The sequence below is a fragment of the Salvelinus fontinalis genome, chromosome 33 (assembly GCF_029448725.1).
Source record: "Salvelinus fontinalis isolate EN_2023a chromosome 33, ASM2944872v1, whole genome shotgun sequence".
Lineage (NCBI taxonomy): Eukaryota > Metazoa > Chordata > Actinopteri > Salmoniformes > Salmonidae > Salvelinus > Salvelinus fontinalis.
Window position 1 is genome coordinate 23,603,186 of NC_074697.1, and position 27,785 is coordinate 23,630,970.

The 27,785-nt window shown below is 43.3% G+C and overlaps 1 protein-coding gene across 12 annotated transcripts in view; it reads right to left on the reverse strand.

Moving 5' to 3' along the window:
* The window catches only part of LOC129831848 (RNA-binding protein Musashi homolog 2-like), a 349,374-nt gene that overhangs the window by 145,121 nt on the left and 176,468 nt on the right, over positions 1–27,785 (reverse strand). For 11 of the 12 annotated variants that reach the window (XR_008755821.1, XR_008755822.1, XM_055895355.1 and 8 more), the window contains exon 7: positions 25,168–25,216. Coding sequence is in view for 10 of the 12 variants with exons in the window: in XM_055895355.1 (XP_055751330.1) it covers positions 25,168–25,216 (49 nt within the window). In the remaining 2 variants the exon portion in view is untranslated. Of the gene's footprint in view, positions 1–12,479; positions 13,427–25,167; positions 25,217–27,785 lie in introns of those variants that run through there. The other variant, XM_055895354.1, reaches the window with a different exon arrangement.

Sequence of the window (27,785 nt, forward strand, 5' to 3'; positions counted from 1 at the left end):
CAGTTAAAACCTGTTCTTGGCAACTGGAGAGCTTTTGTGTTACTGATGGAATGGCAGAGAAGATAATCTGTAATTGCTGGAGGTGGGGAGTGGGGGAGCGCGGGGTGCTTCTGAAGGCTCCACCCCAAGTCAGGGCAGGGGAACACGGGTCCACAACGTCCCAGAGTCCCCCTCCCAAAGTGAGCTCCAATCACCCTCCAGCTGACAGAGAACTGGCTGGGGACGCTGCGTTACAGCAATCAGCTCATCCAAGCCATGTTCCCACTGTTGTTCTGTGTGGGTTTCCTGTAATCCCAAAGCAAATACAAGTCCTGTGTTTAAGATAAGGGGACCTGGAGTTTCAAACAGCACTTTCCCTCATCACGCCCATTCTCATAATGCATACTGTTTTGGCGGATGAAATTTTGTGGTCTTGTAGACTACATAGGACACACTGGATTTTCACAGGGGGAAAATGGCTTTAAAATTCTCACAAACTAGGCTCTCACACACCATTCAGTCACCAGAGTGCTCTGACATTAGAATCAGTCCTCACTGCTGATATGGGGCCTGCATCTTGTCATCCCTAAACTACCAGTCCAGATAAACAGATTACAGGCCCACACATACATTCTCCCCTAGCACTGTCACCCAGATGATCACTCTCCCCTAGCACTGTCACTCACATTATACACTCTCCCCTAGCACTGTCACTCACATTATACACTCTCCCCCTAGCACTGTCACTCACATTATACACTCTCCCCCTAGCACTGTCACTGAGATTATACACTCTCCCCTAGCACTGTCACTCACATTATACACTCTCCCCTAGCACTGTCACTCAGATGGTCACTCTCCCCTAGCACTGTCACTCACATTATACACTCTCCCCTAGCACTGTCACTCACATTATACACTCTCCCCTAGCACTGTCATTCACATTATACACTCTCCCCTAGCACTGTCACTCACATTATACACTCTCCCCTAGCACTGTCACTGAGATGGTCACTCTCCCCTAGCACTGTCACTCTGATGGTCACTCTCCCCTAGCACTGTCACTCACATTATACACTCTCCCCTTAGCACTGTCACTCACATTATACACTCTCCCCTAGCACTGTCATTCACATTATACACTCTCCCCCTAGCACTGTCACTCACATTATACACTCTCCCCCTAGCACTGTCACTCACATTATACACTCTCCCCTAGCACTGTCACTCACATTATACACTCTCCCCTAGCACTGTCATTCACATTATACACTCTCCCCCTAGCACTGTCACTCACATTATACACTCTCCCCCTAGCACTGTCACTCACATTATACACTCTCCCCTAGCACTGTCACTCACATTATACACTCTCCCCTAGCACTGTCACTCAGATGGTCACTCTCCCCTAGCACTGTCACTCTGATGGTCACTCTCCCCTAGCACTGTCACTCACATTATACACTCTCCCCCTAGCACTGTCACTCACATTATACACTCTCCCCTAGCACTGTCACTCACATTATACACTCTCCCCTAGCACTGTCACTGAGATTATACACTCTCCCCCTAGCACTGTCACTGAGATTATACACTCTCCCCCTAGCACTGTCACTGAGATTATACACTCTCCCCTAGCACTGTCACTCACATTAAACTCTCCCCTAGCACTGTCACTCACATCATACACTCTCCCCCTAGCACTGTCACTGAGATTATACACTCTCCCCCTAGCACTGTCACTCACATCATACACTCTCCCCCTAGCACTGTCACTGAGATTATACACTCTCCCCCTAGCACTGTCACTCACATCATACACTCTCCCCCTAGCACTGTCACTGAGATTATACACTCTCCCCCTAGCACTGTCACTGAGATTATACACTCTCCCCCTAGCACTGTCACTCAGATGATCACACTCCCCTAGCACTGTCACTCACATTATACACTCTCCCCCTAGCACTGTCATTCACATCATACACTCTCCCCCTAGCACTGTCACTGAGATTATACACTCTCCCCCTAGCACTGTCACTGAGATTATACACTCTCCCCCTAGCACTGTCACTGAGATTATACACTCTCCCCCTAGCACTGTCACTCACATTATACTCTCCCCTAGCACTGTCACTCACATTATACTCTCTTCCCCTAGCACTGTCACTCACATTATACTCTCCCCTAGCACTGTCACTGAGATTATACACTCTCCCCCTAGCACTGTCACTCACATTATACTCTCCCCTAGCACTGTCACTGAGATTATACTCTCCCCTAGCACTGTCACTGAAATTATACACTCTCCCCCTAGCACTGTCAGCCACATTATACACTCTCCCCTAGCACTGTCACTCACATTATACTCTCCCCTAGCACTGTCACTGAAATTATACACTCTCCCCCTAGCACTGTCACTCACATTATACTCTCCCCTAGCACTGTCACTGAGATTATACACTCTCCCCCTAGCACTGTCACTCACATTATACTCTCCCCTAGCACTGTCACTGAGATTATACACTCTCCCCTAGCACTGTCACTGAGATTATACACTCTCCCCTAGCACTGTCACTGAGATTATACACTCTTCCCTAGCACTGTCACTGAGATTATACACTCTCCCCTAGTACTGTCACTGAGATTATACACTCTCCCCCTAGCACTGTCACTGAGATTATACACTCTCCCCCTAGCACTGTCACTCACATTATACTCTCCCCTAGCACTGTCACTGAGATTATACACTCTCCCCTAGCACTGTCACTGAGATTATACACTCTCCCCCTAGCACTGTCACTCACATTATACTCTCCCCTAGCACTGTCACTGAGATTATACACTCTCCCCCTAGCACTGTCACTCACATTATACTCTCCCCTAGCACTGTCACTGAGATTATACACTCTCCCCTAGCACTGTCACTGAGATTATACACTCTCCCCTAGCACTGTCACTGAGATTATACACTCTTCCCTAGCACTGTCACTGAGATTATACACTCTCCCCTAGTACTGTCACTGAGATTATACACTCTCCCCCTAGCACTGTCACTGAGATTATACACTCTCCCCCTAGCACTGTCACTGAGATTATACTCTCCCCTAGCACTGTCACTGAAATTATACACTCTCCCCCTAGCACTGTCAGCCACATTATACACTCTCCCCTAGCACTGTCAGTCACATTATACACTCTCCCCTAGCACTGTCACTGAGATGATACACTCTCCCCCTAGCACTGTCAGTCACATTATACTCTCCCCTAGCACTGTCACTGAGATTATACACTCTCCCCTAGCACTGTCACTGAGATTATACACTCTCCCCTAGCACTGTCACTGAGATTATACACTCTTCCCTAGCACTGTCACTGAGATTATACACTCTCCCCTAGCACTGTCACTGAGATTATACACTCTCCCCTAGTACTGTCACTGAGATTATACACTCTCCCCCTAGCACTGTCACTATCCAATCTCCCCTACCACTGTCAAATTCTCTCTGCTCTACTTTGATTCTGCTTCAAGGGACATGTCCAATCACCACAGAAAAATATGTGAAGTCGAAGTGCATTTGATTTCTATTGATCACATGCAACAGTGCCATTGTGTTTGTTATTGATCGTGATTGTTAGTAGCTGCTGTGTTGTGACAGTGCTACATTATAAAGAATTGTATTTCAGGCAGTGGCAGTGCTGGCAACACTAGCTGCAGTAACCCATGGGGAGGGGGTCACACTCGGACATTCAGAGAGAGGGTATATTATTGTGGCCCTGGTGGCACGAAATCAAAGTCGGACTGCATGGAGATGCTTGGGAACATGGTCATGACGGATGACCGTATTGTGGGTGTTTCAGGAAGAAGGTGTACATTTGACCTCCATCATCTAGGATGTGACAATGGTAAATAAATCTCTACATTTATGCTAATTTTTTGCGCGGTCTTGCAGGCCTTCTCATGCAGCTGCAAGTACATTTGTAAATCATGACCTATCTTGAGTTGGGCTCTGGGATGGTGCAATTGTTGAGAAAGTGAGCTTATGGTTGTGTGGGGGTAAGGGCTGAATGTGTGTGTTGGTGTATATGTGTATCCCACAACATGTTTGCGAAGGAAGAAGTAAAAGATGTTAGGGACTATAGAAGATGATCCACAGCAATATATAATAAAAATCGAGGTGAGGGCGATGGAAATGCATTTGGCAATGGATCTACTTCAATTCGGTAAATGGCACTGTGTGCTCTTTTCAAAGGATGGATCCCAGTCGGTCCAGGGCTATGGGATACAGGGGGTCGAGGGTGGTCTGCCGGGCATTGGGATGACAACCCAACTCGAGATGAGGGCTTTTAGCGGGTGGAATAGTAGGGACCAATTGGAGGTTAACTTAGTAGAAATGCAAATATCATGGTACAACTATACAGACACTCAACCATTATGTTACTTTTTAATAGGACGTTTACAAATATATATTTTGATAAAAATAATTGAAAGGTGTGTCTCATTATGGTAAGTGGTGAAATAAGTATAGCCAGTTACAATTGTAATGGCTTAGCAGATAATAAGAAAAGACGATCAGTATTTACCTGGCTAAAAGAGAAGGATTATAATATCTATTGTTTACAGGAAACCCATTCAACAGTTTTAGATGAAGTTTTGTGGAAAAAGAACTGGGGGGGCGAAATATATTTCTCCCATGGGCAAAGAAATTCAAAAGGGGTGATGGTTTTAATTAACAATAATTTTGATCCAAATGTGCAACTTGTCCAAACAGATCCTCAAGGTAGATGGATTATTTGAAATATGTTATTGGACAATAAACAGATATGGCTTATTAACCTATACGGTCCGAATAATGATGATCCAAGCTTCTTTGACAATATATATAAGAATGTATCAACTCTACAAGCAACACTAGACTCTATTATTATAGTGGGAGATTTTAATACGGTCTTAAATACCTCTATGGACCGGAAAGGAAATCACACTACAAACTATCACCCTCAGGCACTTAAGGAAATCAGGAATGTCATGGATATATTGGAATTAGTCGATATATGGAGACTTAAATACCCTGACCTAGTGAGATATACATGGCGGAGGCTTAATCAAGCTAGTCGCCTTGACTACTTTCTTATATCATTCTCTCTGGCACCAAAAGTTAAAAAGTGTTTGATAGGGGACAGAATGCGGTCGGACCATCACATAATTGGCATATATATTACTCTTACAGAATTTCCACGTGGGCGAGGATATTGGAAATTTAATCAAAGCCTACTAGATGATAAATTGTTTAGAACTAGGACAGAAGAATTTATAACTGACTTTTTTAGACATAACATAGGCACAGCAGATCCCCATATTGTATGGGACACTTTTAAGTGTGCCTTTAGAGGCCATGCAATTCAGTACTCATCTATAAAACAAAAGCAATTTAGACCAAAAGAGTCCATATTAACAAAGGAAATTGAAGGACTAACAGTACAGTTAGATAACAATAAAAACGGTACCATAGAGGCATAGAATAAGTTAGAGGAAAAACAAAAAGAAATGGAGGAACTTATTCAAGAAAGATCCAGTGTAATATATTATAAAAATAAAGCGAACTGGATGGAATATGGGGAAAAATGCACCAAATTCTTTTTCAATCTTCAATATAGAAATGCTACCAAAAAAAACGTATTAAAACTTGTTACAAATGATGGAGTCACGCATGATTCACCAAATGATATTTTGAAAGAGGAAGTAAAGTACTTTAAGAATATGTTTTCGTTTCAGGCTCCTCCATCTCCACTAACTGAAACTAATTGTATAGATTTTTTTCCTAATAATAATGTAAAATTAACATCTGTATAGAAAGACTCATGTGAAGGCCTAATTACAGAGGAGGAACTACTTGATGCAATTGGGGCCTTTAAGGATGGGAAAACTCCAGGGCTGGATGGCATACCAGTGGAAGTATACACATTTTTTTTTTGATATACTCAAAGGACCATTATTAGCTTGTTTTAACCACTCCTATATAAATGATAGATTATCAGACACGCAACAAGAAGGTGTGATATCATTATTACTGAAACAGGACCCAAGTGGTATATATTAAGATCCAGTCCATTTAAAAAATTGGAGACCTCTTACACTTCAGTGTTGTGATGCAAAAATCCTAGCAAAATGCTTGGCGCATAGAATAAAAAAAAGTTTTGTCAGATATTATTCATCCTAATCAGACAGGTTTTTTACATGGACGATACATTGGAGATAATATAAGGCAAGTACTGGAAACAATAGAACACTATGAAATATCGGGGACACCAGGCCTGGTTTTCATAGCTGATTTTGAAAAGGCTTTTGATAAAGTACGACTGGAGTTTATATACACTGCTCAAAAAAATAAAGGGAACACTTAAACAACACAATGTAACTCCAAGTCAATCACACTTCTGTGAAATCAAACTGTCCAATTAGGAAGCAACACTGATTGACAATAAATTTCACATGCTGTTGTGCAAATGGAATAGACAAAAGGTGGAAATTATAGGCAATTAGCAAGACACCCCCAAAAAAGGAGTGATTCTGCAGGTGGTGACCACAGACAACTTCTCAGTTCCTATGCTTCCTGGCTGATGTTTTGGTCACTTTTGAATGCTGCCGGTGCTCTCACTCTAGTGGTCGCATGAGACGGAGTCTACAACTCACACAAGTGGCTCAGGTAGTGCAGTTCATCCAGGATGGCACATCAATGCGAGCTGTGGCAAAAAGGTTTGCTGTGTCTGTCAGCGTAGTGTCCAGAGCATGGAGGCGCTACCAGGAGACTCCATGAGGGTGGCATGAGGGCCCGACGTCCACAGGTGGGGGTTGTGCTTACAGCCCAGCACCGTGCAGGACGTTTGGCATTTGCCAGAGAACACCAAGATTGGCAAATTCGCCACTGGCGCCCTGTGCTCTTCACAGATGAAAGCAGGTTCACACTGAGCACATGAGCACATGTGACAGACGTGACAGAGTCTGGAGACGCCGTGGAGAACGTTCTGCTGCCTGCAACATCCTCCAGCATGACCGGTTTGGCGGTGGGTCAGTCATGGTGTGGGGCCGCACAGCCCTCCATGTGCTCGCCAGAGGTAGCCTGACTGCCATTAGGTACCGAGATGAGATCCTCAGACCCCTTGTGAGATCATATGCTGACACATGCACATTTGTGGCCTGCTGGAGGTCATTTTGCAGGGCTCTGGCAGTGCACCTCCTTGCACAAAGGCGGAGGTAGCGGTCCTGCTGCTGGGTTGTTGCCCTCCTACGGCCTCCTCCACGTCTCCTGATGTACTGGCCTGTCTCCTGGTAGCGCCTCCATGCTCTGGACACTACGCTGACAGATACAGCAAACCTTTTTGCCACAGCTCGCATTGATGTGCCATCCTGGATGAACTGCACTACCTGAGCCACTTGTGTGGGTTGTAGACTCCGTCTCATGCTACCACTAGAGTGAGAGCACCGCCAGCATTCAAAAGTGACCAAAACATCAGCCAGGAAGCATAGGAACTGAGAAGTGGTCTTTGGTCACCACCTGCAGAATCACTCCTTTTTTGGGGGTGTCTTGCTAATTGCCTATAATTTTCACCTTTTGTCTATTCCATTTGCACAACAGCATGTGAAATTTATTGTCAATCAGTGTTGCTTCCTAAGTGGACAGTTTGATTTCATAGAAGTGTGATTGACTTGGAGTTACATTGTGTTGTTTAAGTGTTCCCTTTATTTTTTTGAGCAGTGTATAAATGCCTAGAATATTTCAATTTTGGGGAATCTCTTATAAAATGGGTTAAAATTATGTATAGTAACCCTAGGTGTAAAATAGTAAATAATGGCTACATCTCAGAAAGTTTTAAACTATCTAGAGGAGTAAAACAAGGTTGTCCACTATCGGCATATCTATTTATTATTGCCATCGAAATGTTAGCTGTTAAAATTAGATCAAACATTAATATTAAGGGATTAGAAATCCAGGGCCTAAAAACTAAGGTGTCATTGTACGCTGATGATTCATGTTTTCTTTTAAAACCACAACTAGAGTCTCTCCACGGCCTCTTAGAGGATCTAGATACATTTGGTATCCTCTCTGGATTAAAACCAAATTATGATAAATGTACCATATTACGTATTGGATCACAAAAAAATACACATTTTACATTGCCATGTAGTTTACCAATTGAATGGTCTGATGGAGAGGTGGACATACTCGGTATACAAATCCCAAAAGAAAGAAATGATCTCACTCCAATACATTTTTATAGAAAGTTAGCAAAAATAGATAAGATCTTGCAACCATGGAAAGGAAAATACCTGTCTATTTGTGGGAAAACCACCCTGATTAACTCTTTAATCATATCACAGTTTACCTATTTGCTTATGGTTTTGCCTACACCTAGTGACCTGCTTTTTAAATTATACGAACAAAAAATATTCAATTTTATTTGGAACGGCAAGCCAGATAAAATTAAAAGGGCCTATTTATATAACTAATATGAATTCGGAGGGCAGAAATTATTAAATATTAAAGCATTAGACCTCTCACTAAAGGCATCAGTCATACAAAAGTTATACTTAAATCCAAACTGGTTCTCTAGTAGATTGGTACGAATGTCTCATCCTATGTTCAAGAAGGGCCTTTTTCCCTTTATTCAGATTACACCTGCTCACTTTCGGTTGTTTGAAAAGGAAATAATCTCCAAAATATCTTTATTTTTTAAACAAGCCTTAGAAAGTTGGTTGCAATTTCAGTTTAATCCACCTGAAAGGACGGAACAAATAGTACAACAAATATTGTGGTTAAATTCAAATTTAGTAATTGATAAAAAAAAACTGTATTTATCGAAGAAATGTTTAAAAAAGGTATAATTTTTGTGAATGATATCTTAAATAGGACTGGTGGAGTAATGTCACACATGCAGCTAACACAGACATATGGAAATGTCTGCTCTACCCAAAATTACAACCAATTAATTGCAGCATTACCACAAAAAATGGAAGAGGCAAGTAGAAGGGGAAAAAGGAAGGAACTTGTATGTCGGCCTTATATTAAAGAACATCAATGGTTAAAGAAAAGTGTGATGAATAAAAACATATACCAATTTAATTTAAGGACCAAAAAACTGACAGCTGTGCCATATAAATTGCAAAATAGTTGGGAAGAGATTTTCGATGTACCCATTCCATGGCACATGGTTTATGAATTGATACGCAAAACAACGCCGGATTCAAAACTTCGAATTTTTCAATTTAAATAACTGTACAAAATTCTTGCAACTAATAGAATGTTATATATATGGGGGATACAATCTTCCCAGCTCTGCAGATTCTGCTGTGAGGAGACAGAGTCATTAGATCATTTATTTTGGTATTGTCCGTATGTAGCTTGTTTTTGGTCACAGGTCCAGGAATGGCTGAAGAATTGCAACATTTGCGTAGAACTAACGCTACAGATAGCAATACTGGGGGATTTGAAAAGCCATAGTCAATCAATCAATATAATAATTATTTTAGCAAACATTTTTATTTTTAATTTACAATCCGTGGAAGCTATGAGAATAGGAAGATTCAAATCTTTTGTGAAGCATCACAGCACAGTTGAAAAATATATGGCAAATAAAATTCCGAAATGGATGATGTTGGAAGATAGATGGGAAGGGTTGAGTGGAGCTGAAGGGTGGGACTAATAACAAGATAAACAATGTAGGGCATACGGGATCTGTGAAATGTGTATAGGTGCGGAGCTATTGTGAAATAGCACAGTTACAAGTGGAAATCAAACTGGATGGACAACAGAAATAGAGGAAGGACTAAGAACAAACAAGAGAGAACTATTATAAAGTAGACTGTGTCTGTAAAATGTGTATAAGATGTATAAATTGAAGGTAAAAACAGAACTGTTTATCAGTTTACTCCAATTGGGGGATCGGTGGTAGGGTTTGCGGGGAATAATAATAAAGGTATACTCTTTAAAAAAGTATGTATGTCTATATAGGTATGTGTATGTACAGTATATCACAAAAGTGAGTACACCCCTCACATTTTTGTAAATATTTGACTATATCTTTTCATGTGACAACACTGAAGAAATGACACTTTGCTACAATGTAAAGTAGTGAGTGTACAGCTTGTATAACAGTGTAAATTTGCTGTCCCCTCAAAATAACTCAACACACAGCCTTTAATGTCTAAACCGCTGGCAACAAAAGTGAGTACACCCCTAAGTGAAAATGTCCAAATTGGGCCCAAAGTGTCGATATTTTGTGTGGCCACCATCATTTTCCAGCACTGCCTTAACACTCTTGGGCATGGAGTTCACCAGAGCTTCACAGGTTTCCACTGGAGTCCTCTTACACTCCTCCATGACGACATCACGGAGCTGGTGGATGTTAGAGACCTTGCACTCCTCCACCTTCCGTTTGAGGATGCTCCACAGATGCTCAATAGGGTTTAGGTCTGGAGACATGCTTGGCCAGTCCATCACCTTTACCCTCAGCTTCTTTAGCAAGGCAGTGGTCGTCTTGGAGGTGTGTTTGGGGTCGTTATCATGTTGGAATACTGCCCTGCGGCCCAGTCTTCGAAGGGAGGGGATCATGCTCTGCTTCAGTATGTCACAGTACATGTTGGCATTCATGGTTCCCTCAATGAACTGTAGCTCCCCAGTGCCGGCAGCACTCATGCAGCCCCAGACCATGACACTCCCACCACCATGCTTGACTGTAGGCAAGACACACTTGTCTTTGTACTCCTCACCTGGTTGCCGCCACACACGCTTGACACCATCTGAACCAAATAAGTTTACCTTGGTCTCAACAGACCACAGAACATGGTTCCAGTAATCCATGTCCTTAGTCTGCTTGTCTTCAGCAAACTGTTTGCGGGCTTTCTTGTGCATCATCTTTAGAAGAGGCTTCCTTCTGGGACGACAGCCATGCATACCAATTTGATGCAGTGTACGGCGTATAGTCTGAGCACTGACAGGCTGACCCCCCACCCCTTCAACCTCTGCAGCAATGCTGGCAGCACTCATACATCTATTTCCCAAAGACAACCTCTGGATATGACGCTGAGCACGTGCACTCAACTTCTTTGGTCGATCATGGCGAGGCCTGTTCTGAGTGGAACCTGTCCAGTTAAACCGCTGTATGGTCTTGGCCACCGTGCTGCAGCTCAGTTTCAGGGTCTTGGCAATCTTCTTATAGCCCAGGCCATCTTTATGTAGAGCAACAATTCTTTTTTTCAGATCCTCAGAGAGTTCTTTGCCATGAGGTGCAATGTTGAACTTCCAGTGACCAGTCAGTATGAGGGAGTGTGAGAGCGTTGACACCACATTTAACACACCTGCTTCCCATTCACACCTGAGACCTTGTAACAGTCACGAGTCACATGACACCGGGTAGGGAAAATGGCTAATTGGGCCCAATTTGGACTTTTTCACTTAGGGGTATACTCACTTTTGTTGCCAGCGGTTTAGACATTAATGGCTGTGTGTTGAGTTATTTTTAGGGGACAGCAAATTTACACTGTTATACAAGCTGTACACTCACTACTTTACATGGTGGCAAAGTGTCATTTCTTCAGTGTTGTCACATGAAAAGATATAGTCAAATATTTACAAAAATGTGAGGGGTGTACTCACTTTTGTGATATACTGTATATATGTGTATATGTATGTGTATGTATATATGTGTATATGTATGCATACGTGTATGGATATATATATTTACCCCCAAAAATATGGGGGATTGGAAATGATGCCTCCAATTACATTGGAAGCAACATTCTTTCCGCAATATTAAGCTGATCCACCCCTAACAATAGAAAAGAAAAAAAGAATTGTGTTTCATGAACAAAACCAATTACCTTAAATGTTTAACATGTTGGAAATATAAAATATTACACACACTATATTTCCAACTACGCATTGTGTAATCTTTATCAGACGTCATGTTGGTTTTCTGTCGGATGTGGTTGGCATTTTGTTTTATGTCTTAAAACATCCATTCACAGCAGCAGCTGTTTCATTGGGTTTCATCAGTAGCCGATGTTAAAATATTTAGAAAAGAAGATCAAACAGACATACAGACACAGACTCACATGTCAGGACGAGGACAGGAAGCATCTTCATAGTACTGAGAAGCACCCCAAGAGCTCCATTTCAACCCGAGCTGTCCCTTGTGTGCGTCCTCCAGGCAGAGGGCGTGTGACTCAGCTTTTGTGAGGACGTCTTTTAGCAGTCCTTTTATCAGTCACCTCGCCACACACTGAAGGACGCTGAATACCCTCACATGAGTGTCAAGAGTGGAGGAATAGGCTGCAACGGATCTTTCACATACATACACGTCACACATCCGAACATCCAACACACACACAGCTGTGATAACCGGTATATATTTTCCAGCTAGCAACACTAGTTTACCAAACACACTACTTAATAATCCTAGAGAGAGAGAATAGACGTTTCGAGGCAGAGACAATGATTACTCACCCAGCTGACAGTCTCCGTCTCTGAATAGCAGCGATATGAGTGTGAATAGGGGAGCTCTGCTGCCTCTCTGAATAGCAGCGATATGAGTGTGAATAGGGGAGCTCTGCTGCCTCTCTGAATAGCAGCGATATGAGTGTGAATAGGGGAGCTCTGCTGCCTCTCTGAATAGCAGCGATATGAGTGTGAATAGGGGAGCTCTGCTGCCTCTCTGAATAGCCAAAGCACAGTGTTTACCTTGATGTGACACATCCATTCAAACGCTATCCTCAGATTCAGAATTTTTTAATGGCTCTTTGCTTCGCCAATACAATGGCGGTTTGTGTGCCAGTCAATTCACTGAGGGGAACTGGACAATTACTGGCAGGCTTTTCTAAATGTAACCTCCTGGACCCTGTTTAACAGCTAGGGTAATGGAGGGGGATGAGCAGAGAGGACCAACAGTACAGAAATAGCGAAACAAATGGACAATCATACACATTCCACGCAGAATGGATTGGAGTGAAACGCATCTGCTGCAAAACTACAGCAGTGATGGCAATTGTGAAACATCAATGTCTGTCTCACTTTAAAAGTGCAGGGAACGGAGTGGTATTTTATTCTCTCTCCATCATGGAAATGGTTTGCCCTTACCGCCATTGTATGACTATCTAGCTGGAAGTTTACCAGTCAGTCGTATTCTTAATAGCCGCTATAGTTGTGTTGCTGACCCAGGTGCCCCGCACTCCAATCAAACCAAGCACACAGCAAGACGAGAATAAACAGGCCTTTTCCTCCACGTTAAATGTTACTAGCACCAGATAAAACACTTTCAACCTGAGCCTGACCACACCACTCCTCTCGCTCTCCCCCTCTCTCTACCTGTCCCTCCCTCCCTCTCTCCAACCTCCAATATCAGTCTGTAGAGAGAGTCAGGTTCCTTGAAACACCCCGAGAGACCCTGTTCCACTAGCTCGTAGCTATGGCCACCAAGCATGCCCTGTGGGAGTGTTCCTAGCTGTTTCACACTTAACCAGAACTACAGAGGAGAGGGGCCGCTGAATTCTGAGTGGAGCAGAGGACCCTGGGAATATGAGTTCAAGGAGCTCATAAATTATGTATGAGGCTAATGTATGTGTGAGTTGCAAAGGTCAGACTTCGCATGGCATTCAAATCACTATGTTCTAAACAGCAGCATTTATTCAAATGATAACACTTTTGAAAATATTGTTTTAAAACCATTTATTGAAATGACTCAAATGAAGGAAATGATTTAAAAAATGAGTAGAGCTGTCTGACTAGTGTGACTTTGTAGCCTACATATGAACCGTACCCCCACAGTACAGAGTAAACCCCTTGACGCTAAGCAGAAGAAACAGTCGACACAGTAGAAACACACAGCACACTACTTTGGGACATGATGGTGTTATCATTAGGCTGCTGCTGTTATGACATGGAGTGATGACACACTCCTGTATACAGATGTGAACTTGACTGTCTCCAGCATATTTTGGCTCATTATTTAAAAAGAAGATGAAGAACAAGCTATAGGATTTAAATACCGGAGTTTTGGTGCAGGTACAGCCGACTAGTGTTACCATACGCTACTACAATAAAAAATATACAATACCAGTCAAATGTTTGGACACACTTACTCATTCCAGGGTTTTAATTTTATTTTTACTATTTTCTACAACATTGTAGAAAAATTGTGAAGACATCAAAACTATGAAATAACACATACGGAATTCTAGTAACCAAAAAAGTGTTAAAAACTTTGAGATTCTTCAAAGTAGCCACCCTTTACCTTGATGACAGCTTTGCACATTCTTGGCATTCTCTCAACCAGCTTCATGAGGTAGACACCTGGAATGCATTTCAATTAACAGGTGTGCCTTGTTAAAAATGTATTTGTGGACTTGTTTTCCTTCTTAATGCGAAAGAGCCAATCAGTTGTATTGTGACACGGTAGGGGTAAGAAACACGAGCAATGGGCATTAGACAGGTGGAAATCTGTCCTTTGATTTGATGAGTACAAATTTGAGATGTTGGGCTCCAACTCCTGTGTCTTTATAGACGCAGAGTAGGTGAACGGATTATCTCTGCAAGTGTGGTTCCCTCTGTGAAGCATGGAGGAGGAGGTGTGATGGTGTGTCGGTGCTTTGCTGGTGACACTGTCAATGATTTATTTAGAATTCAAGGCACACTTAAGCAGCATGACTACCACAGCATTCTGCAGCGATACGCCATCCCATCTGGTTTGCGCTTAGTCCCACTATCATTTATTTTTCAACAGGACAATGACCCAACACACCTCCAGGCTGTGTAAAGGCTATTTTACCAAGAAGATGAGTGATGGAGTGCTGCATCAGATGACCTGAACCCAATTGAGATGGTGTGGGATGAGTTGGACCGCAGAGTGAAGGAAAAGCAGACAAGTGCTCAGCATATGTGGGAACTCCTTCAAGACTGTTGGAAAAGCATTCCAGGTGAAGCTGGTTGAGAGAATGCCAAGAGTATGCAAAGCTATCATCAAGGCAAAGGGTGGCTACTTTGAAGAATCTAAAATCTAAAATATGTTTTGATTTGTTTAACACTTTTTTGGTTACTACATGATTCCATATGTGTTATTTCATCGTTATGTCTTCACTATTGCCAAAATAAAGTAAAACCCTTGAATGAGGTGTCCAAATTTTTGACTAGTACTGTATATACATGATTTGTATACAATTTTTAAAAATCGATAAAATATTGTAAAAAATAAAGTATATTGCGATATGTGCCTGTGTGTGTGTTCGTGTGTGCCTATGCGCGTGTGCCTGTGTGCGTGTGTGTGTGTGTGTGCATGGTGAGCTCTATTGTGTAGATAGAGTGTTAAAAAAAAAGGAAAAACAGGCAAGCAGGTTCTACAGTGGAGCCAGCGCTCTGTCTTTGGAAAGTCCTTTGCTTTAGAGAGAAGCCTCCCCTCTAAAGCCAGATAAGGCCTGGAGATAAGAGGGGGAGATAAACACAAGCACGTCTCCAGCTAGGCTCACTATCAGCAGTGTTATCAGACCACACAGACCCTCTGTGTTCTGTAACCCTTTCCTCCTAGTCATTCCCTAAAACGCCTGGCCAGATCCATATCAACACATCACATGATGGGGGAAAGGGTTAGAGGGGGAGGGCTAGAGGGGCAGGGCTAGAGGAGCAGGGCTAGAGGGGCTAGAGAGGCAGGGCTAGAGGGGCAGGGCTAGAGGAGCAGGGTGCAGGGCTAGAGCGCCTAGAGGGCAGGGCTAGAGGGACAGGGCTAGAGGGGCTAGAGAGGCAGGGCTAGAGGGGCAGGGCTAGAGGAGCAGGGTGCAGGGCTAGAGCGCCTAGAGGGCAGGGCTAGAGGGGCAGGGCTAGAGGGGCTAGGGGGCAGGGCTAGAGTGGCTAGAGGGCAGGGCTAGATGGGCAGGGCTAGAGGAGCAGGGCTAGAGGGGCTAGGGGGCAGGGCTAGAGTGGCTAGAGGGCAGGGCTAGAGGGGCAGGGCTAGAGGAGCAGGGTGCAGGGCTAGAGCGCCTAGAGGGCAGGGCTAGAGGGGCTAGGGGGCAGGGCTAGAGTGGCTAGAGGGCAGGGCTAGATGGGCAGGGCTAGAGGAGCAGGGCTAGAGGGGCTAGGGGGCAGGGCTAGAGGGGCTAGAAAGGCAGGGCTAGAGGAGCAGGGCTAGAGGGGCAGGGCTAGAGGGGCAGGGCTAGAGGTGCTAGAGGGCAGGGCTAGAGGGGCTTAAGGGTTAGAGGAGGAGGCAGGCAATTAAATTCACAGTGAATAAAACAACTGTAATAGGGTCAATCTAATGGGGTGTGCGCATTTGTACATGCATGTATAGGGGTCTTATGTATGTCTCTGGACATTGTGGGCAGAAGCATGTTGAATGGCGGAAGCACCTTGTGTATACAGCATGGAGAATGGTACTGATAACAGAATGGGATTAGCATGGATTGGTGGGGAGAGTGAAATGTATCTATTGGACAACATTGGTCTTGACCTTGTGGAGTATAATCCTTGAGGAAATGATGTCGTTGTGGTACCATGTTGTGGAGCACGGAACCACATGTATATTGAACTGGCTACAGAGCTAGAGGGGAATCTGCTTTTCTTTAATCATAAACACAGTGCCTTCAGAAAGTATTCATACTGCTTGACTTCCACATTTTGTTGTGTTACAGCCTGAATTCAAAATGTTGTAAAAATATATTTATCACCAATCTACACACAATACCCCACAATGACAAAGTGAAAACATATATTTTTGAAAGTTTGCAAATGTATTTTAAATACCCCCCCCCCCCCAAAAAAAAAAAAAAAATTATAATAATAAAAAATAAAAATGTAAAAATGAAAAACCGAAATATCTAATTTACGTAAGTATTCACACCCCTGAGTCAATACCTCATAGAAGCACCTTTGGCAGCGATTGCAGCTTTCTGAGTTGTGCAACATTTGCCCATTATTCTTGTCTAAATTCTTCAAGCTCTGTCAAATTGGTTGTTGAACATTGCTAGACAAACATTTTCAAGTTTTGCCATAGAGTTTAAAATAGATTTAAGTCAAAACTGCAACTTAGCCCCTCAGGAACATTCACTGTCTTCTTGGTAAGCAACTCCAGAGTAGATTTGGCCTTGTGTTTTAGGTTATTGTCCTGCTGAAAGGTGAATTAATCTCCAAAGTGTCTGGATGAAAGCAGACTGAACCAGGTTTCCTCTAGGATTTTGCCTCAAGGCAAGCAGCATCCCACCCTGCATCCCACTGATGGATTACTTCTGAATTTAAGCAGGGTTGGTCCTGGTCAGTCCCTGGATGGGAGACCAGATGCTGCTGGAAGTGGTGTTGGAGGGCCAGAAGGAGGCACACTTTCCACTAGTCTAAAAAAATATCCCAATGCCCTGTGTAGAGCGCGGTCTTTCGGATGGGATGTTAAACAGGTGTCCTGACTCTGTTCTCACTAAAAGATCCCATGGCACGTATCATAAGAGTAGGGGTGTTAACCCCTGTGTCCTGATAAATTCCCAATCTGGCTCTCATACCATCAAGGTCACCTAATCATCCCCAGCTTACAATTGCCTCATTCATCCCCCCTCCTCTGTAACTGTTCCCTAGGTTATTGCTGTAAATGTGAAAATGTGTTCTCAGTCACCTTACCTGGTAAAATAAGGGTTAAATACATGAAAAAAATCTCTATTGTGTTTATTTTTATCCTGAAAAAGTCTCCATTCCTTAACGATTACAAGCATACCCATAACATGATGCAGCCACCATTATGCTTGAAAATATGTAGAGTGGTGTACTGTATTGGATTTGCCCCTGACATAATAACTTTTTTGTCCTGAATACAAGGTACTTGCTTTGCAGTATTACTTTAGTGCATTGTTGCAAACAGGATACATGTTCCAGAATATTTTTATTCTGTAGATGCTTCCTTCTTTTTCCTCTGTCAATTAGGTTAGTATTGTGGAGTAACTACCATGTTGTTGATCCATCCTCAGTTTTTCCTCCTATCACAGCCATTAAACTCTGTAATTGTTTTAAAGTCACCATTGGCCTCATGGTGAAATCCCTGAGTGGTTTCCTTCCTCTCCAGCAAATTAGTTAGGAAGGACGCCTGTATCTTTCTAGTGACTGGGTGTATTGATACACCATCCAAAGCCTAATTAGGGATATTCAATGTTTTTTTTGCCATCTACCAATGGGTGCCCTTCTTTGTGAGGCATTGGATAACCTCCCTGGTCTTTGTGGTTGAATCTGTGTTTGAAATTCACTGCTCAACTGAGGGACCTTACAGATAATTGTATGTGTGGGGTACAGCGATGTGATAGTCATTAAAAAATCATGTTACACACTATTATTACACACAGAGTGAGTACATGTAACTTGTTATGTGACTTGTTAAGCAAATGCTGACTCAGGGACTTATTTAGGTTGACCATAACAAAGGGCTTTCAAACACAGATACTTATTGACTCAAGACATTTCAGCTTTTCATTGATTATTAATTTTTTTTAAATGTCAAAAAACATAATTCCACTTTTGTGTGTAGGCCAGTGACATTTTTTAAAACATTTTATACATTTTAAATTCAGGCTGTAACACAATAAAATGTGGCAAGTCAAGGGGTGTGAAAACCTCTGAAAGCATTGCCATCATAAAGAAAACACCAACAAAGTGTCTTAACAGGGCGTTGGGCCACCACGAGCCACCAGAAATGCTTCAGTGCGCCGTGGCATAGATTCTACAAGTGTCTGGAATTCTATTGCAGGGATAGAACCCCATTTTTTCTCGCTACATTCCATCATTTGGTGTTTTGTTGATGGTGGTGGAAATCACTGTCTCAGGCACCGCTCCAAAATCTACCATAAGTGTTTCAAGTACAGTGAAATGCCTTTCTTGCAAGCTCTAACCCTAACAATGCAGTAATCAATAACAGTGTAACAATGTGATAAAAAATATCATAAGGCAGAACAAAAACACAAGAAATTAAGTACGCATACTATATACAGGGTCAGTTCCAAGTCCATATTCACAATGTGCAAAGATACTGGAGTAACAGAGGTAGATATGTATATGGATAAGGTGACAGGGATACTGGAGTGATAGAGGTAGATACAGTTGAAGTCGGAAGTTTACATACACCTTAGCCAAATACATTTAAAATCAGTTTTTCACAATTCCTGACGTTTAATCCTAGTAAAGATTCCCTGTTTTAGGTCAGTTAGGATCACCACTTTATTTTAAGAATGTGAAATGTCAGAATAATAGTAGAGAGAATGATTTATTTCAGCTTTTATTTCTTTCATCACATTCCCAGTGGGTCAGAAGTTTACATACACTCAATTAGTATTTAGTAGCATTGCCTTTAAATTGTTTAACTTGGGTCAAACGTTTTGGGTAGCCTTCCACAAGCTTCCCACAATAAGTTGGGTGAATTTTGGCCCATTCCTCCTGACAGAGCTGGTGTAACTGAATCCGGTTTGTAGACCTCCTTGCTTGCACACGCCTTTTCAGTTCTGCTCACAAATTTTCTATAGGATTGAGGTCAGGGCTTTGTGATGGCCACTCCAATATCTTGACTTTGTTGTCCTTAAGCCATTTTACCACAACTTTGGAAGCATGCTTGGGGTCATTGTCCATTTGGAAGACCCATTTGCGAACAAGCTTTAATTTCCTGAATGATGTCTTGAAATGTTGATTCAATATATCCACATAATTTTACATCCTCATGATGCCATCTATTTTGTGAAGTGCACCAGTCCCTCCTGCAGCAAAGCACCCCCACAACATGATGCTGCCACCCCCATGCTTCATGGTTGGGATGGTGTTCTTCGGCTTGCAAGCGTCCCCCTTTTTCCTCTAAACATAATGATGGTCATTATGACCAAACAGATCTATTTTTGTTTCATAAGACCAAAGGACATTTCTCCTAAAAGTACGGTCTTTGTCCCCATGTACAGTTGCAAACCGTAGTCTGGCTTTTTTATGGCGGTTTCGGAGCAGTGGCTTCTTCCTTGCTGAGCGGCCTTTCAGGTTATGTCAATATAGGACTCGTTTTATTGTGGATATATATACTTTTGTACTTGTTTCCTCCAGCATCTTCACAAGGTCCTTTGCTGTTGATCTGGGATTGATTTGCAGTTTTTGCACCAAAGTACATTCATCTCAAGGAGAAAGAAAGCGTCTCCTTCCTGAGCGGAAAGATGGCTGCGTGGTCCCATGGTGTTTATACTTGCGTACTATTGTTTGTACAGATGAACGGGGTACCTTCAGAGTTTGGAAATTGCTCCCAAGGATGAACCAGAATTGTGGAGGTCTACAATTTTTTTCTGAGGTCTTGGCTGATTTCTTTTGATTTTCCCATAATGTCAAGCAAAGAGGCACTTTGTTTGAAGGTAGGCCTTGAAATACATCCACAGGTACACCTCCAATTGACTCAAATTATGTCAATTAGCCTATCAGAAGTTTCTAAAGCCATGAAATAATTTTCTGGAATTTTCCAAGCTGTTTAAGGGCACAGTCAACTTAGTGTATGTAAACTTCTGACCCACTGGAATTGTGATACAGTGAGTTATAAGCGAAATAATCTGTCTGTAAACAATTGTTGGAATAATTACTTGTGTCATGCACAAGACTTGCCAAAACTATAGTTTTTTAACAAGAAAATGTTGAAGTGGTTGAAAAACTAGTTTAATTGACTCCAACCTAAGTCAAATAAAATCAAAGGGTCCCGTGTAGCTCAGTTGGTAGAGCATGGCGCTTGCAACGCCAGGGTTGTGGGTTCAATTCCCACGGGGGGCCAGTACAAAAAAAGTATGAATGTATGTACTTGTAAGTCGCTCTCGATAAGAGCGTCTGCTAAATGACTTAAATGTAAATGTAAAATGATTTGTCACGTGCGCCGAATACAACAGTGAAATGCTTACTTACAGGCTCTAACCAATAGAGCAAAAAAGGTATTTAAGTGTATGTAAACTTCCGACTTCACCTGTAAGTATAGGGATAAGGTGACTATATAAAGGGTCAGTCTGTTCCAGGTCCAAATTAACAATGTGCAGGGATACTGGAGTGATAGAGGTAGACATGTATAGAGGTAAGGTGACAGGGATACTGGAGTGATGGAGGTAGATATGTATAGAGGTAAGGTGACAGGGATACTGGAGTAATGGAGGTAGATATGTATAGGGGTAAGGTGACAGGGATACTGGAGTAATGGAGGTAGATATGTATAGAGGTAAGTTGACAGGGATACTGGAGTGATAGAGGTAGACATGTATAGAGGTAAGGTGACAGGGATACTGGAGTGATGGAGGTAGATATGTATAGGGATAAGGTGACTAGGCATATATGATAAACAGAGTAGCAGCGTATATGATTGTATTGTATGTGAGTGTGAGTGTGTGTGTGTGTGTGTAGAGTCAGTATAAATGTATGTACCGTACCTAGTGTGTGTGTGAGCAAATGATGAAGTAAGTGTTTGTGTGAGTGTTTAGGGCCCTGTGAGTGTGCAAAGAAAGAGACAAGGCAAAAGTATAAATAAAATACAAGGGTCAACTCAGATAAGTCTGTGTAGCCATTTTATTAGTTATTTATTGTTAGCTATTTAGCAATCTTATGGCTTGGGTATAGAAGCAGTTCAGAAGCCTGTTGGTGCCCCGTTTCCTGTAGTCCACGATCAGTTCCTTGGTCTTACTGACGTTGAGGGGGAGGTTGTGGTTCCGGCACCACATTGCCAGGTCACTGACCTCCTCCCTGTAGGCTGTCTCATCGTCGCTGGTGATCAGGACTACCACCGTTGTGTTGTCAGCAGTCGTGGGTAAACAGGGAGTACAGGAGGGGACTAAGCACACACCCCTGGGGGGCCCCCATGTTGAGAGTCAGCGTGGCGGAGGTGATGTTGCCTTCCCTCACCACCTGGGTTCGGCCCGTCAGGAACGCAAGGATCCAGTTGCAGAGGGAGGTGTTCAGTGCCAGGGTCTTAACCTCTCTTGGGTGGGGGACAGTATTTTCACATCCGGATGAAAAGTAAACTGCCTGTTACTCAGGCCCAGAAGCTAGGATATGCATATACTTTTTGGATAGATAACACTCTAAAGTTTCTAAAACTGTTAGAATTATGTCTGTGAGTATAACAGAACTGATATGGCAAGCGAAACCTCAAGGACAACCCCCCCCCCCCCCCACCACTGTTTTCAATGGCTGCCACTTTTGTTATGAGGCAAATCCTCCCAGATTGCAGTTCCTAGGGCTTCCACTAGATGTCAACAGTCTGTAGAAAGAGTTTCATGCTGGTTTTTAGAAAAATGTGCCAGAAATTGCCGTTTTTCTAGGTGGCTCCCATTTTGGCTGTAGTGTTTCCAAGCGCGGAAAGAGAGCACGTTCTTTGGTATTTTTCTCCGGTAAAGACAATAACGATTCTCCGTCTTAAATTTTTATAGTTTATTTACGTATTAGGGTAGCTAAGGTTTGATTATAAACGTTGCTTGACTTGTTTGGAAAAGTTTATTAGTAATGTTTGGGATTAATTTTGTATGCATTTTGATGGACGGAAACTGGGTGGATTATTGAATGAGCGCGCCAGCTAAACTGAGTTTTTATGGATATAAAGAAGGACATTATCGAACAAAAATACCATTTGTGATGTATCTGGGACCTTTTGGAGTGCCAACAGAAGAAGATCATCATAGGTAAGGCATTTATTATATCGCTATTTCTGACTTTCGTGGCGCACCTGCCTGGTTGAAATATGTTTTTCATGCTTTTGTATGCGGTGCGCTGTCCTCAGATAATCTCATGGTGTGCTTTTGCCGTAAGGCCTTTTTGAAATCTGACACAGCGGCTGAATTAACAAGAAGTTAAGCTTTACTTTGATGTACTACACTTGTGATTTTATGAAAGTTAAATATTTATAAATCTGTAGTTTGAATTTCGCGCTCTGCAATTTCACCGGATGTTGGCCAGGTGGGACGCTAACGTCCCACCTGCCCATAAGAAGTTAAGCATGAGACGAGCTTGGAGGGGACAATGATGTTGAACTCTTATCTAGGTGGGTGAGGGCCGTGTGAAGTGCAATTGAGATTGCGTCGTCTATGGATCTGTTGGGGCCGTATGCAAATTGGAGTGGGTCTAGGGTGCCTGGGATGATGGAGTTGACGTGCGCCATAATCAGCCTCTCAAAGCTCTTCATGATTACAGATGAGTGCTATAGGGTGGTAGTCATTGTGGCATGAGATCGTGGTCATCTTAAAACATGTGGGGATTACAGACTGAGACAAGGAGAGGTTGAAAATTACAGTGAATATGCCTGCCAGCTGTTCTGTTCTAGGTTAAGATCTGGTGTCAGACACACACACACAGTCTTTGAGACACCTTTTTCAAAGTCACTGAGATCTCTTCTTCTAGCCATGGTAGCCAAAATAATGGGCAACTGGGCATTTGTATACATGGGATGTTAATTGCACCTGCTTTCAATATACTTTGTATCCCTCATTTACTCAGGTGTCTCCTTTATTTTGAGAGTTCCCTGTGTGTGTGTGTGTGTGTGTGTGTGTGTGTGTGTGTGTGTGTGTGTGTGTGTGTGTGTGTGTGTGTGTGTGTGTGTGTGTGTGTGTGTGTGTGTGTGTGTGTGTGTGTGTGTGTGTGTGTGTGTGTGTGTGTGTGTGTCTCCGTGTGTGTCTCCGTGTGTGTCTCCGTGTGTGTCTCCGTGTGTGTCTCCGTGTGTGTCTCCGTGTGTGTCTCCGTGTGTGTCTCCCTCACTTGGAATGGATTTCAATTAACAGGTGTTTTTTGTTAAAAGTTAATTTGTGGAATTGATTTTCTTCTTAATGCGTTTGAGCCAATCAGTTGTGTTGTGAGAAGGTACGGGTTGTATACAGAAGATAGCCCTATTTGGTAAAATACCAAGTCCATTTTATTGCAAGAACAGCTCAAATAAGCAAAGAGAAATGACAGTCCTTCATTACTTTAAGACATGAAAGTCAGTCAATAGTTTCTTCAAGTGCAGTTGCAAAAACCATCAAGTGCAATGATAAAATTGGTTCTCATGAGGACCCCCACAGGAAAGGAAGACCCAGAGTTACCTCTGCTGCAGAGGATAAGTTCATTAGAGTTACCAGCCTCAGAAATTGCAGCCCAAATAAATGCTTCACAGAGTTCAAGTAATAGAAACATCTCAACATCAACTGTTCAGAGGAGACTGTGTGAATCAGGCCTTCATGGTCGAATTGCTGCAAAGAAACCACTACTAAAGGACACTAATAATAAGAAGAGACTTGCTTTGACCAAGAAACACGAGCAATGTACATTAGACCGGTGGAAATCTGTCCTTTCGTCTGATTAGTCCAAACTTGACATTTTTGGTTCCAACTGACGTTTCTTTGTGAGACGCAGAGCAGGTGACGGATGATCTCAGCATGTGTGGTTCCCACCGTGAAGCACGGAGGAGGTGGTGTGATGGTGCTTTGCTGGTGACAATGTCAATGATTTATTTAGAATTCAAGGCACACTTAACCAGCATGGCTACCACAGCATTCTACAGCGATACGCCATCCCATCCGGTTTGCGCTTAGTGGGACTATCATTTGTTTTTCAACAGGACAATGACCCAACACACCTCCAGGCTGTGTAAGGACTATTTGACTAAGAAGGATAATAATGGATTGCTGCATCAGATGACCTGGCCTCAACAATCACCCGACCTCAACCCAAATGAGTTTGGGATGAGTTAGACCGCAGAGTGAAGGAAAAGCAGCCAACAAGTGCTCAGCATATGTGGGAACTCCTTAAAGACTGTTGAAAGTAGGTGTCCAAACTTTTGACTGGAGATCGATCGATCGATCTCCAGTCAAAAGTTTGGACACCTACTTTCAACAGTCTTGAAGGAGTTCCCACATATGCTGAGCACTTGTTGGCTGCTCCTATTTGGGTAAACCAAAATGGTTTTATATGTAGGTATCATTATTTTGTCTCCCCCATACCCCATATCCTGCCAAATTTTTAAGGAGTTTTGTTAACACACCTCCTTGACAGTATATATTTTTAGAATTCGATCGATAGATCTAAACCTGTAGTCAGTGGCCATTGACCATGAATCCACCGCATGGAGAATTAAACTATTTTTTCACACACTAACATCCATGGTTCACACACCAACAGATAGCAGGGTAAGCACAACATGAGGCAGGGAGTATGTAGACTGACTTACCTCTGTGTCTGTTAGTCGTTTTGTCAAACATAAGCATGGCGTCCTCCACCTGCAAGACCCAAAAAGAGGAAAAGATCAGTCTCAATAAAAAACAAACTGAAAAAGATGGAGACATGGAGAGAGAGAGAGAGAGAGACACGGAGAGAGAGGGACACACACAGAGAGAGATATGGAGCCACACACACACACACAGAGAGAGACAGAGAGAGACAGAGAGAGACAGAGAGAGAGAGAGACAGAGAGAGAGACAGAGACAGAGAGAGAGACAGAGACAGAGACAGAGACAGAGACAGAGACAGAGACAGAGACAGAGACAGAGAGAGAGAGAGAGAGAGAGAGAGAGAGAGAGAGAGAGAGAGAGAGAGAGAGAGAGAGAGAGAGAGACACACAGAGAGAGACACAGAGAGAGAGAGTGACACAGAGGGAGAGAGAGACACAGAGAGGGACACAGAGAGAGAGGGAGAGAGAGACAGAAAGATAGAGAGAGACAGAAAGATAGAGAGAGGCAGAGCGAGAGAGAGAGAGAGCGAAAGAGATAGAAAGAGAGAGAGAGAACTATGGTGCCGTGTGACATATGTCCCTAGATGTGTTGAGTGAGTAATGACTGGGCTGTGGCGTCACAATGTCAAGACCACACTGGAACCCTGAGAGAGGCTCAGTGTGTGTGTTTGCAAGGACACGAGTGGCAGTGCCAACTCAAGCACAGCAACGGAATCATGATTTAGGAGATACATGAACACACACAGCGGCTCTTACTATCTCTCTGTGTCACACACAAACATTCCAGCACGTTTCACACACGTCCCGGCACACATGCCTCATAAAACCACACACACATCCCAAAATATACCTTAAAAAAAACACACACTCTCCCTCTCATGTGTACCTGAGACCCCCCCATCCCCACCACCACACACACACACACACACACACATACACATACAGACCACTATAAAAACATAAACGTTGTGTAAAGTACAGTCTCCATCTTGCCTACTAAAAATACTATGCTTCAACCCTCCCTCCATACTACCTTCCCTTCCTCAGAAAGCACGCATCAATCTCTCTTCCACTGAGAGCCGTGTTGCTGTGAGCCATAATCATATTCATCAGGCTCAATCAAGCACAATGAGGAACCATCTGACTGTCTGTACTCCTGATGCAGATAGACGCTAAATGCCATTACCCACCGCACCGGGAACACAAGGGACATACAGCCACACTAACGTGTAAAAGTGGAGCATTGTGCTATTTTATTGGAGAAAAAGTTGTCACTAGGAGCAGGACTACTGGTAGTGTGGGGTGGGTGTCGTGGTGCTGTAGTGTGGTGCTGTGTCACGGTGGTGGTGTGGTATGGTGTGTGGTGTGGTGAGGTGTGCCTGGCTGCCTCCCATACAGTTGTTAAGTTAAGAGAGGGAGAGAAAACGCTGGACACAGCAGGATATTTGGGTGGGGGATGGGTGGGGTGACAGACTCCGCCTGGGCAGTGTTCCCCAGTCACTGTTGCTAGGTAACAGGGTTAAGCCGGCCATGAGTCCAGAGCTGGCTGTGGCTGGCAGAGGAGATTTGCTGTCCAGTGTGAGTGAATGAGTGTCTGTCTGGGTGTGTGTCTGGGTGTGTGTGTGTAGTAGTAGAGCTGTAGAGCTGTCCCAGCCGGCAGATGATGGGAGGAGACAGCACCAGAGGCTGCCTCATATGTAACTGTCTGACTGGATAAAGGCCACAGTGGCCAGCACACATACACACACCCTCCCCTATCGCCTACCTCTCTACACTGGTGGCTGAAGCTCTGTGTCACCTATCACCATGTAACACAGTGGCAGGGAGTATTACTGCTACACTGCAGTTGGGGAGGCTCTCCTTTTGTTTCCCTTCACCTCTGTCTACCCCTGCTAGGTGCTTAGGAAATGTGTGTCAGTGTGTGTCGTCCTGAATCTATTCAATCGGGAATGGGACTGACCTTTTACTTGTTAGCATTGGCGCTTCTGCCCTATGCAGTGTGTGTGCTGTGTATGAGAAAGAAAGAGACAGCAACAGAGAGAGAGAGTTATGAGGCCAGAGAACTGTCCTCACAGAGGGCGCCAGGTTCAGATCGATGCAAAGCGGCCACTTTAGCAGCCATTTGCACCGAGTAGCATAGTGACGGACATCTCCTAATGCATTCAGATGTGCCGAATAATTAATTAGCCAGCTCTCTCTCTCGCACACGCACACGCACACACACACACACACACACACACACACACACACACACACACACACACACACACACACAGGGCAACAGTTAAATCACTCTTCTCAGTATGGCCTCTGCCTCCAGTTAAAAGCCCCCCGTGTCAGACTGTTACACCTGAGCTGGTCGGGCTACTCTGACATTAAACGCCATTTCAGCTAATTGGTGCAGCCACCGCAACTTTTACTGTCCATCCAGAGGTCTGAAGAGAGGGCTTAATACAGAGACGTAGGCCAGGCACAATGACTAATGTCATCATCGTGCTTCTACACCTGCATTGCTTGCTGTTTGGGGTTTTAGGCTGGGTTTCTGTACAGCACTTTGAAATATCAGCTGATGTAAGAAGGGCTATATAAATACATTTGATCATAATGCCTGCTTTATG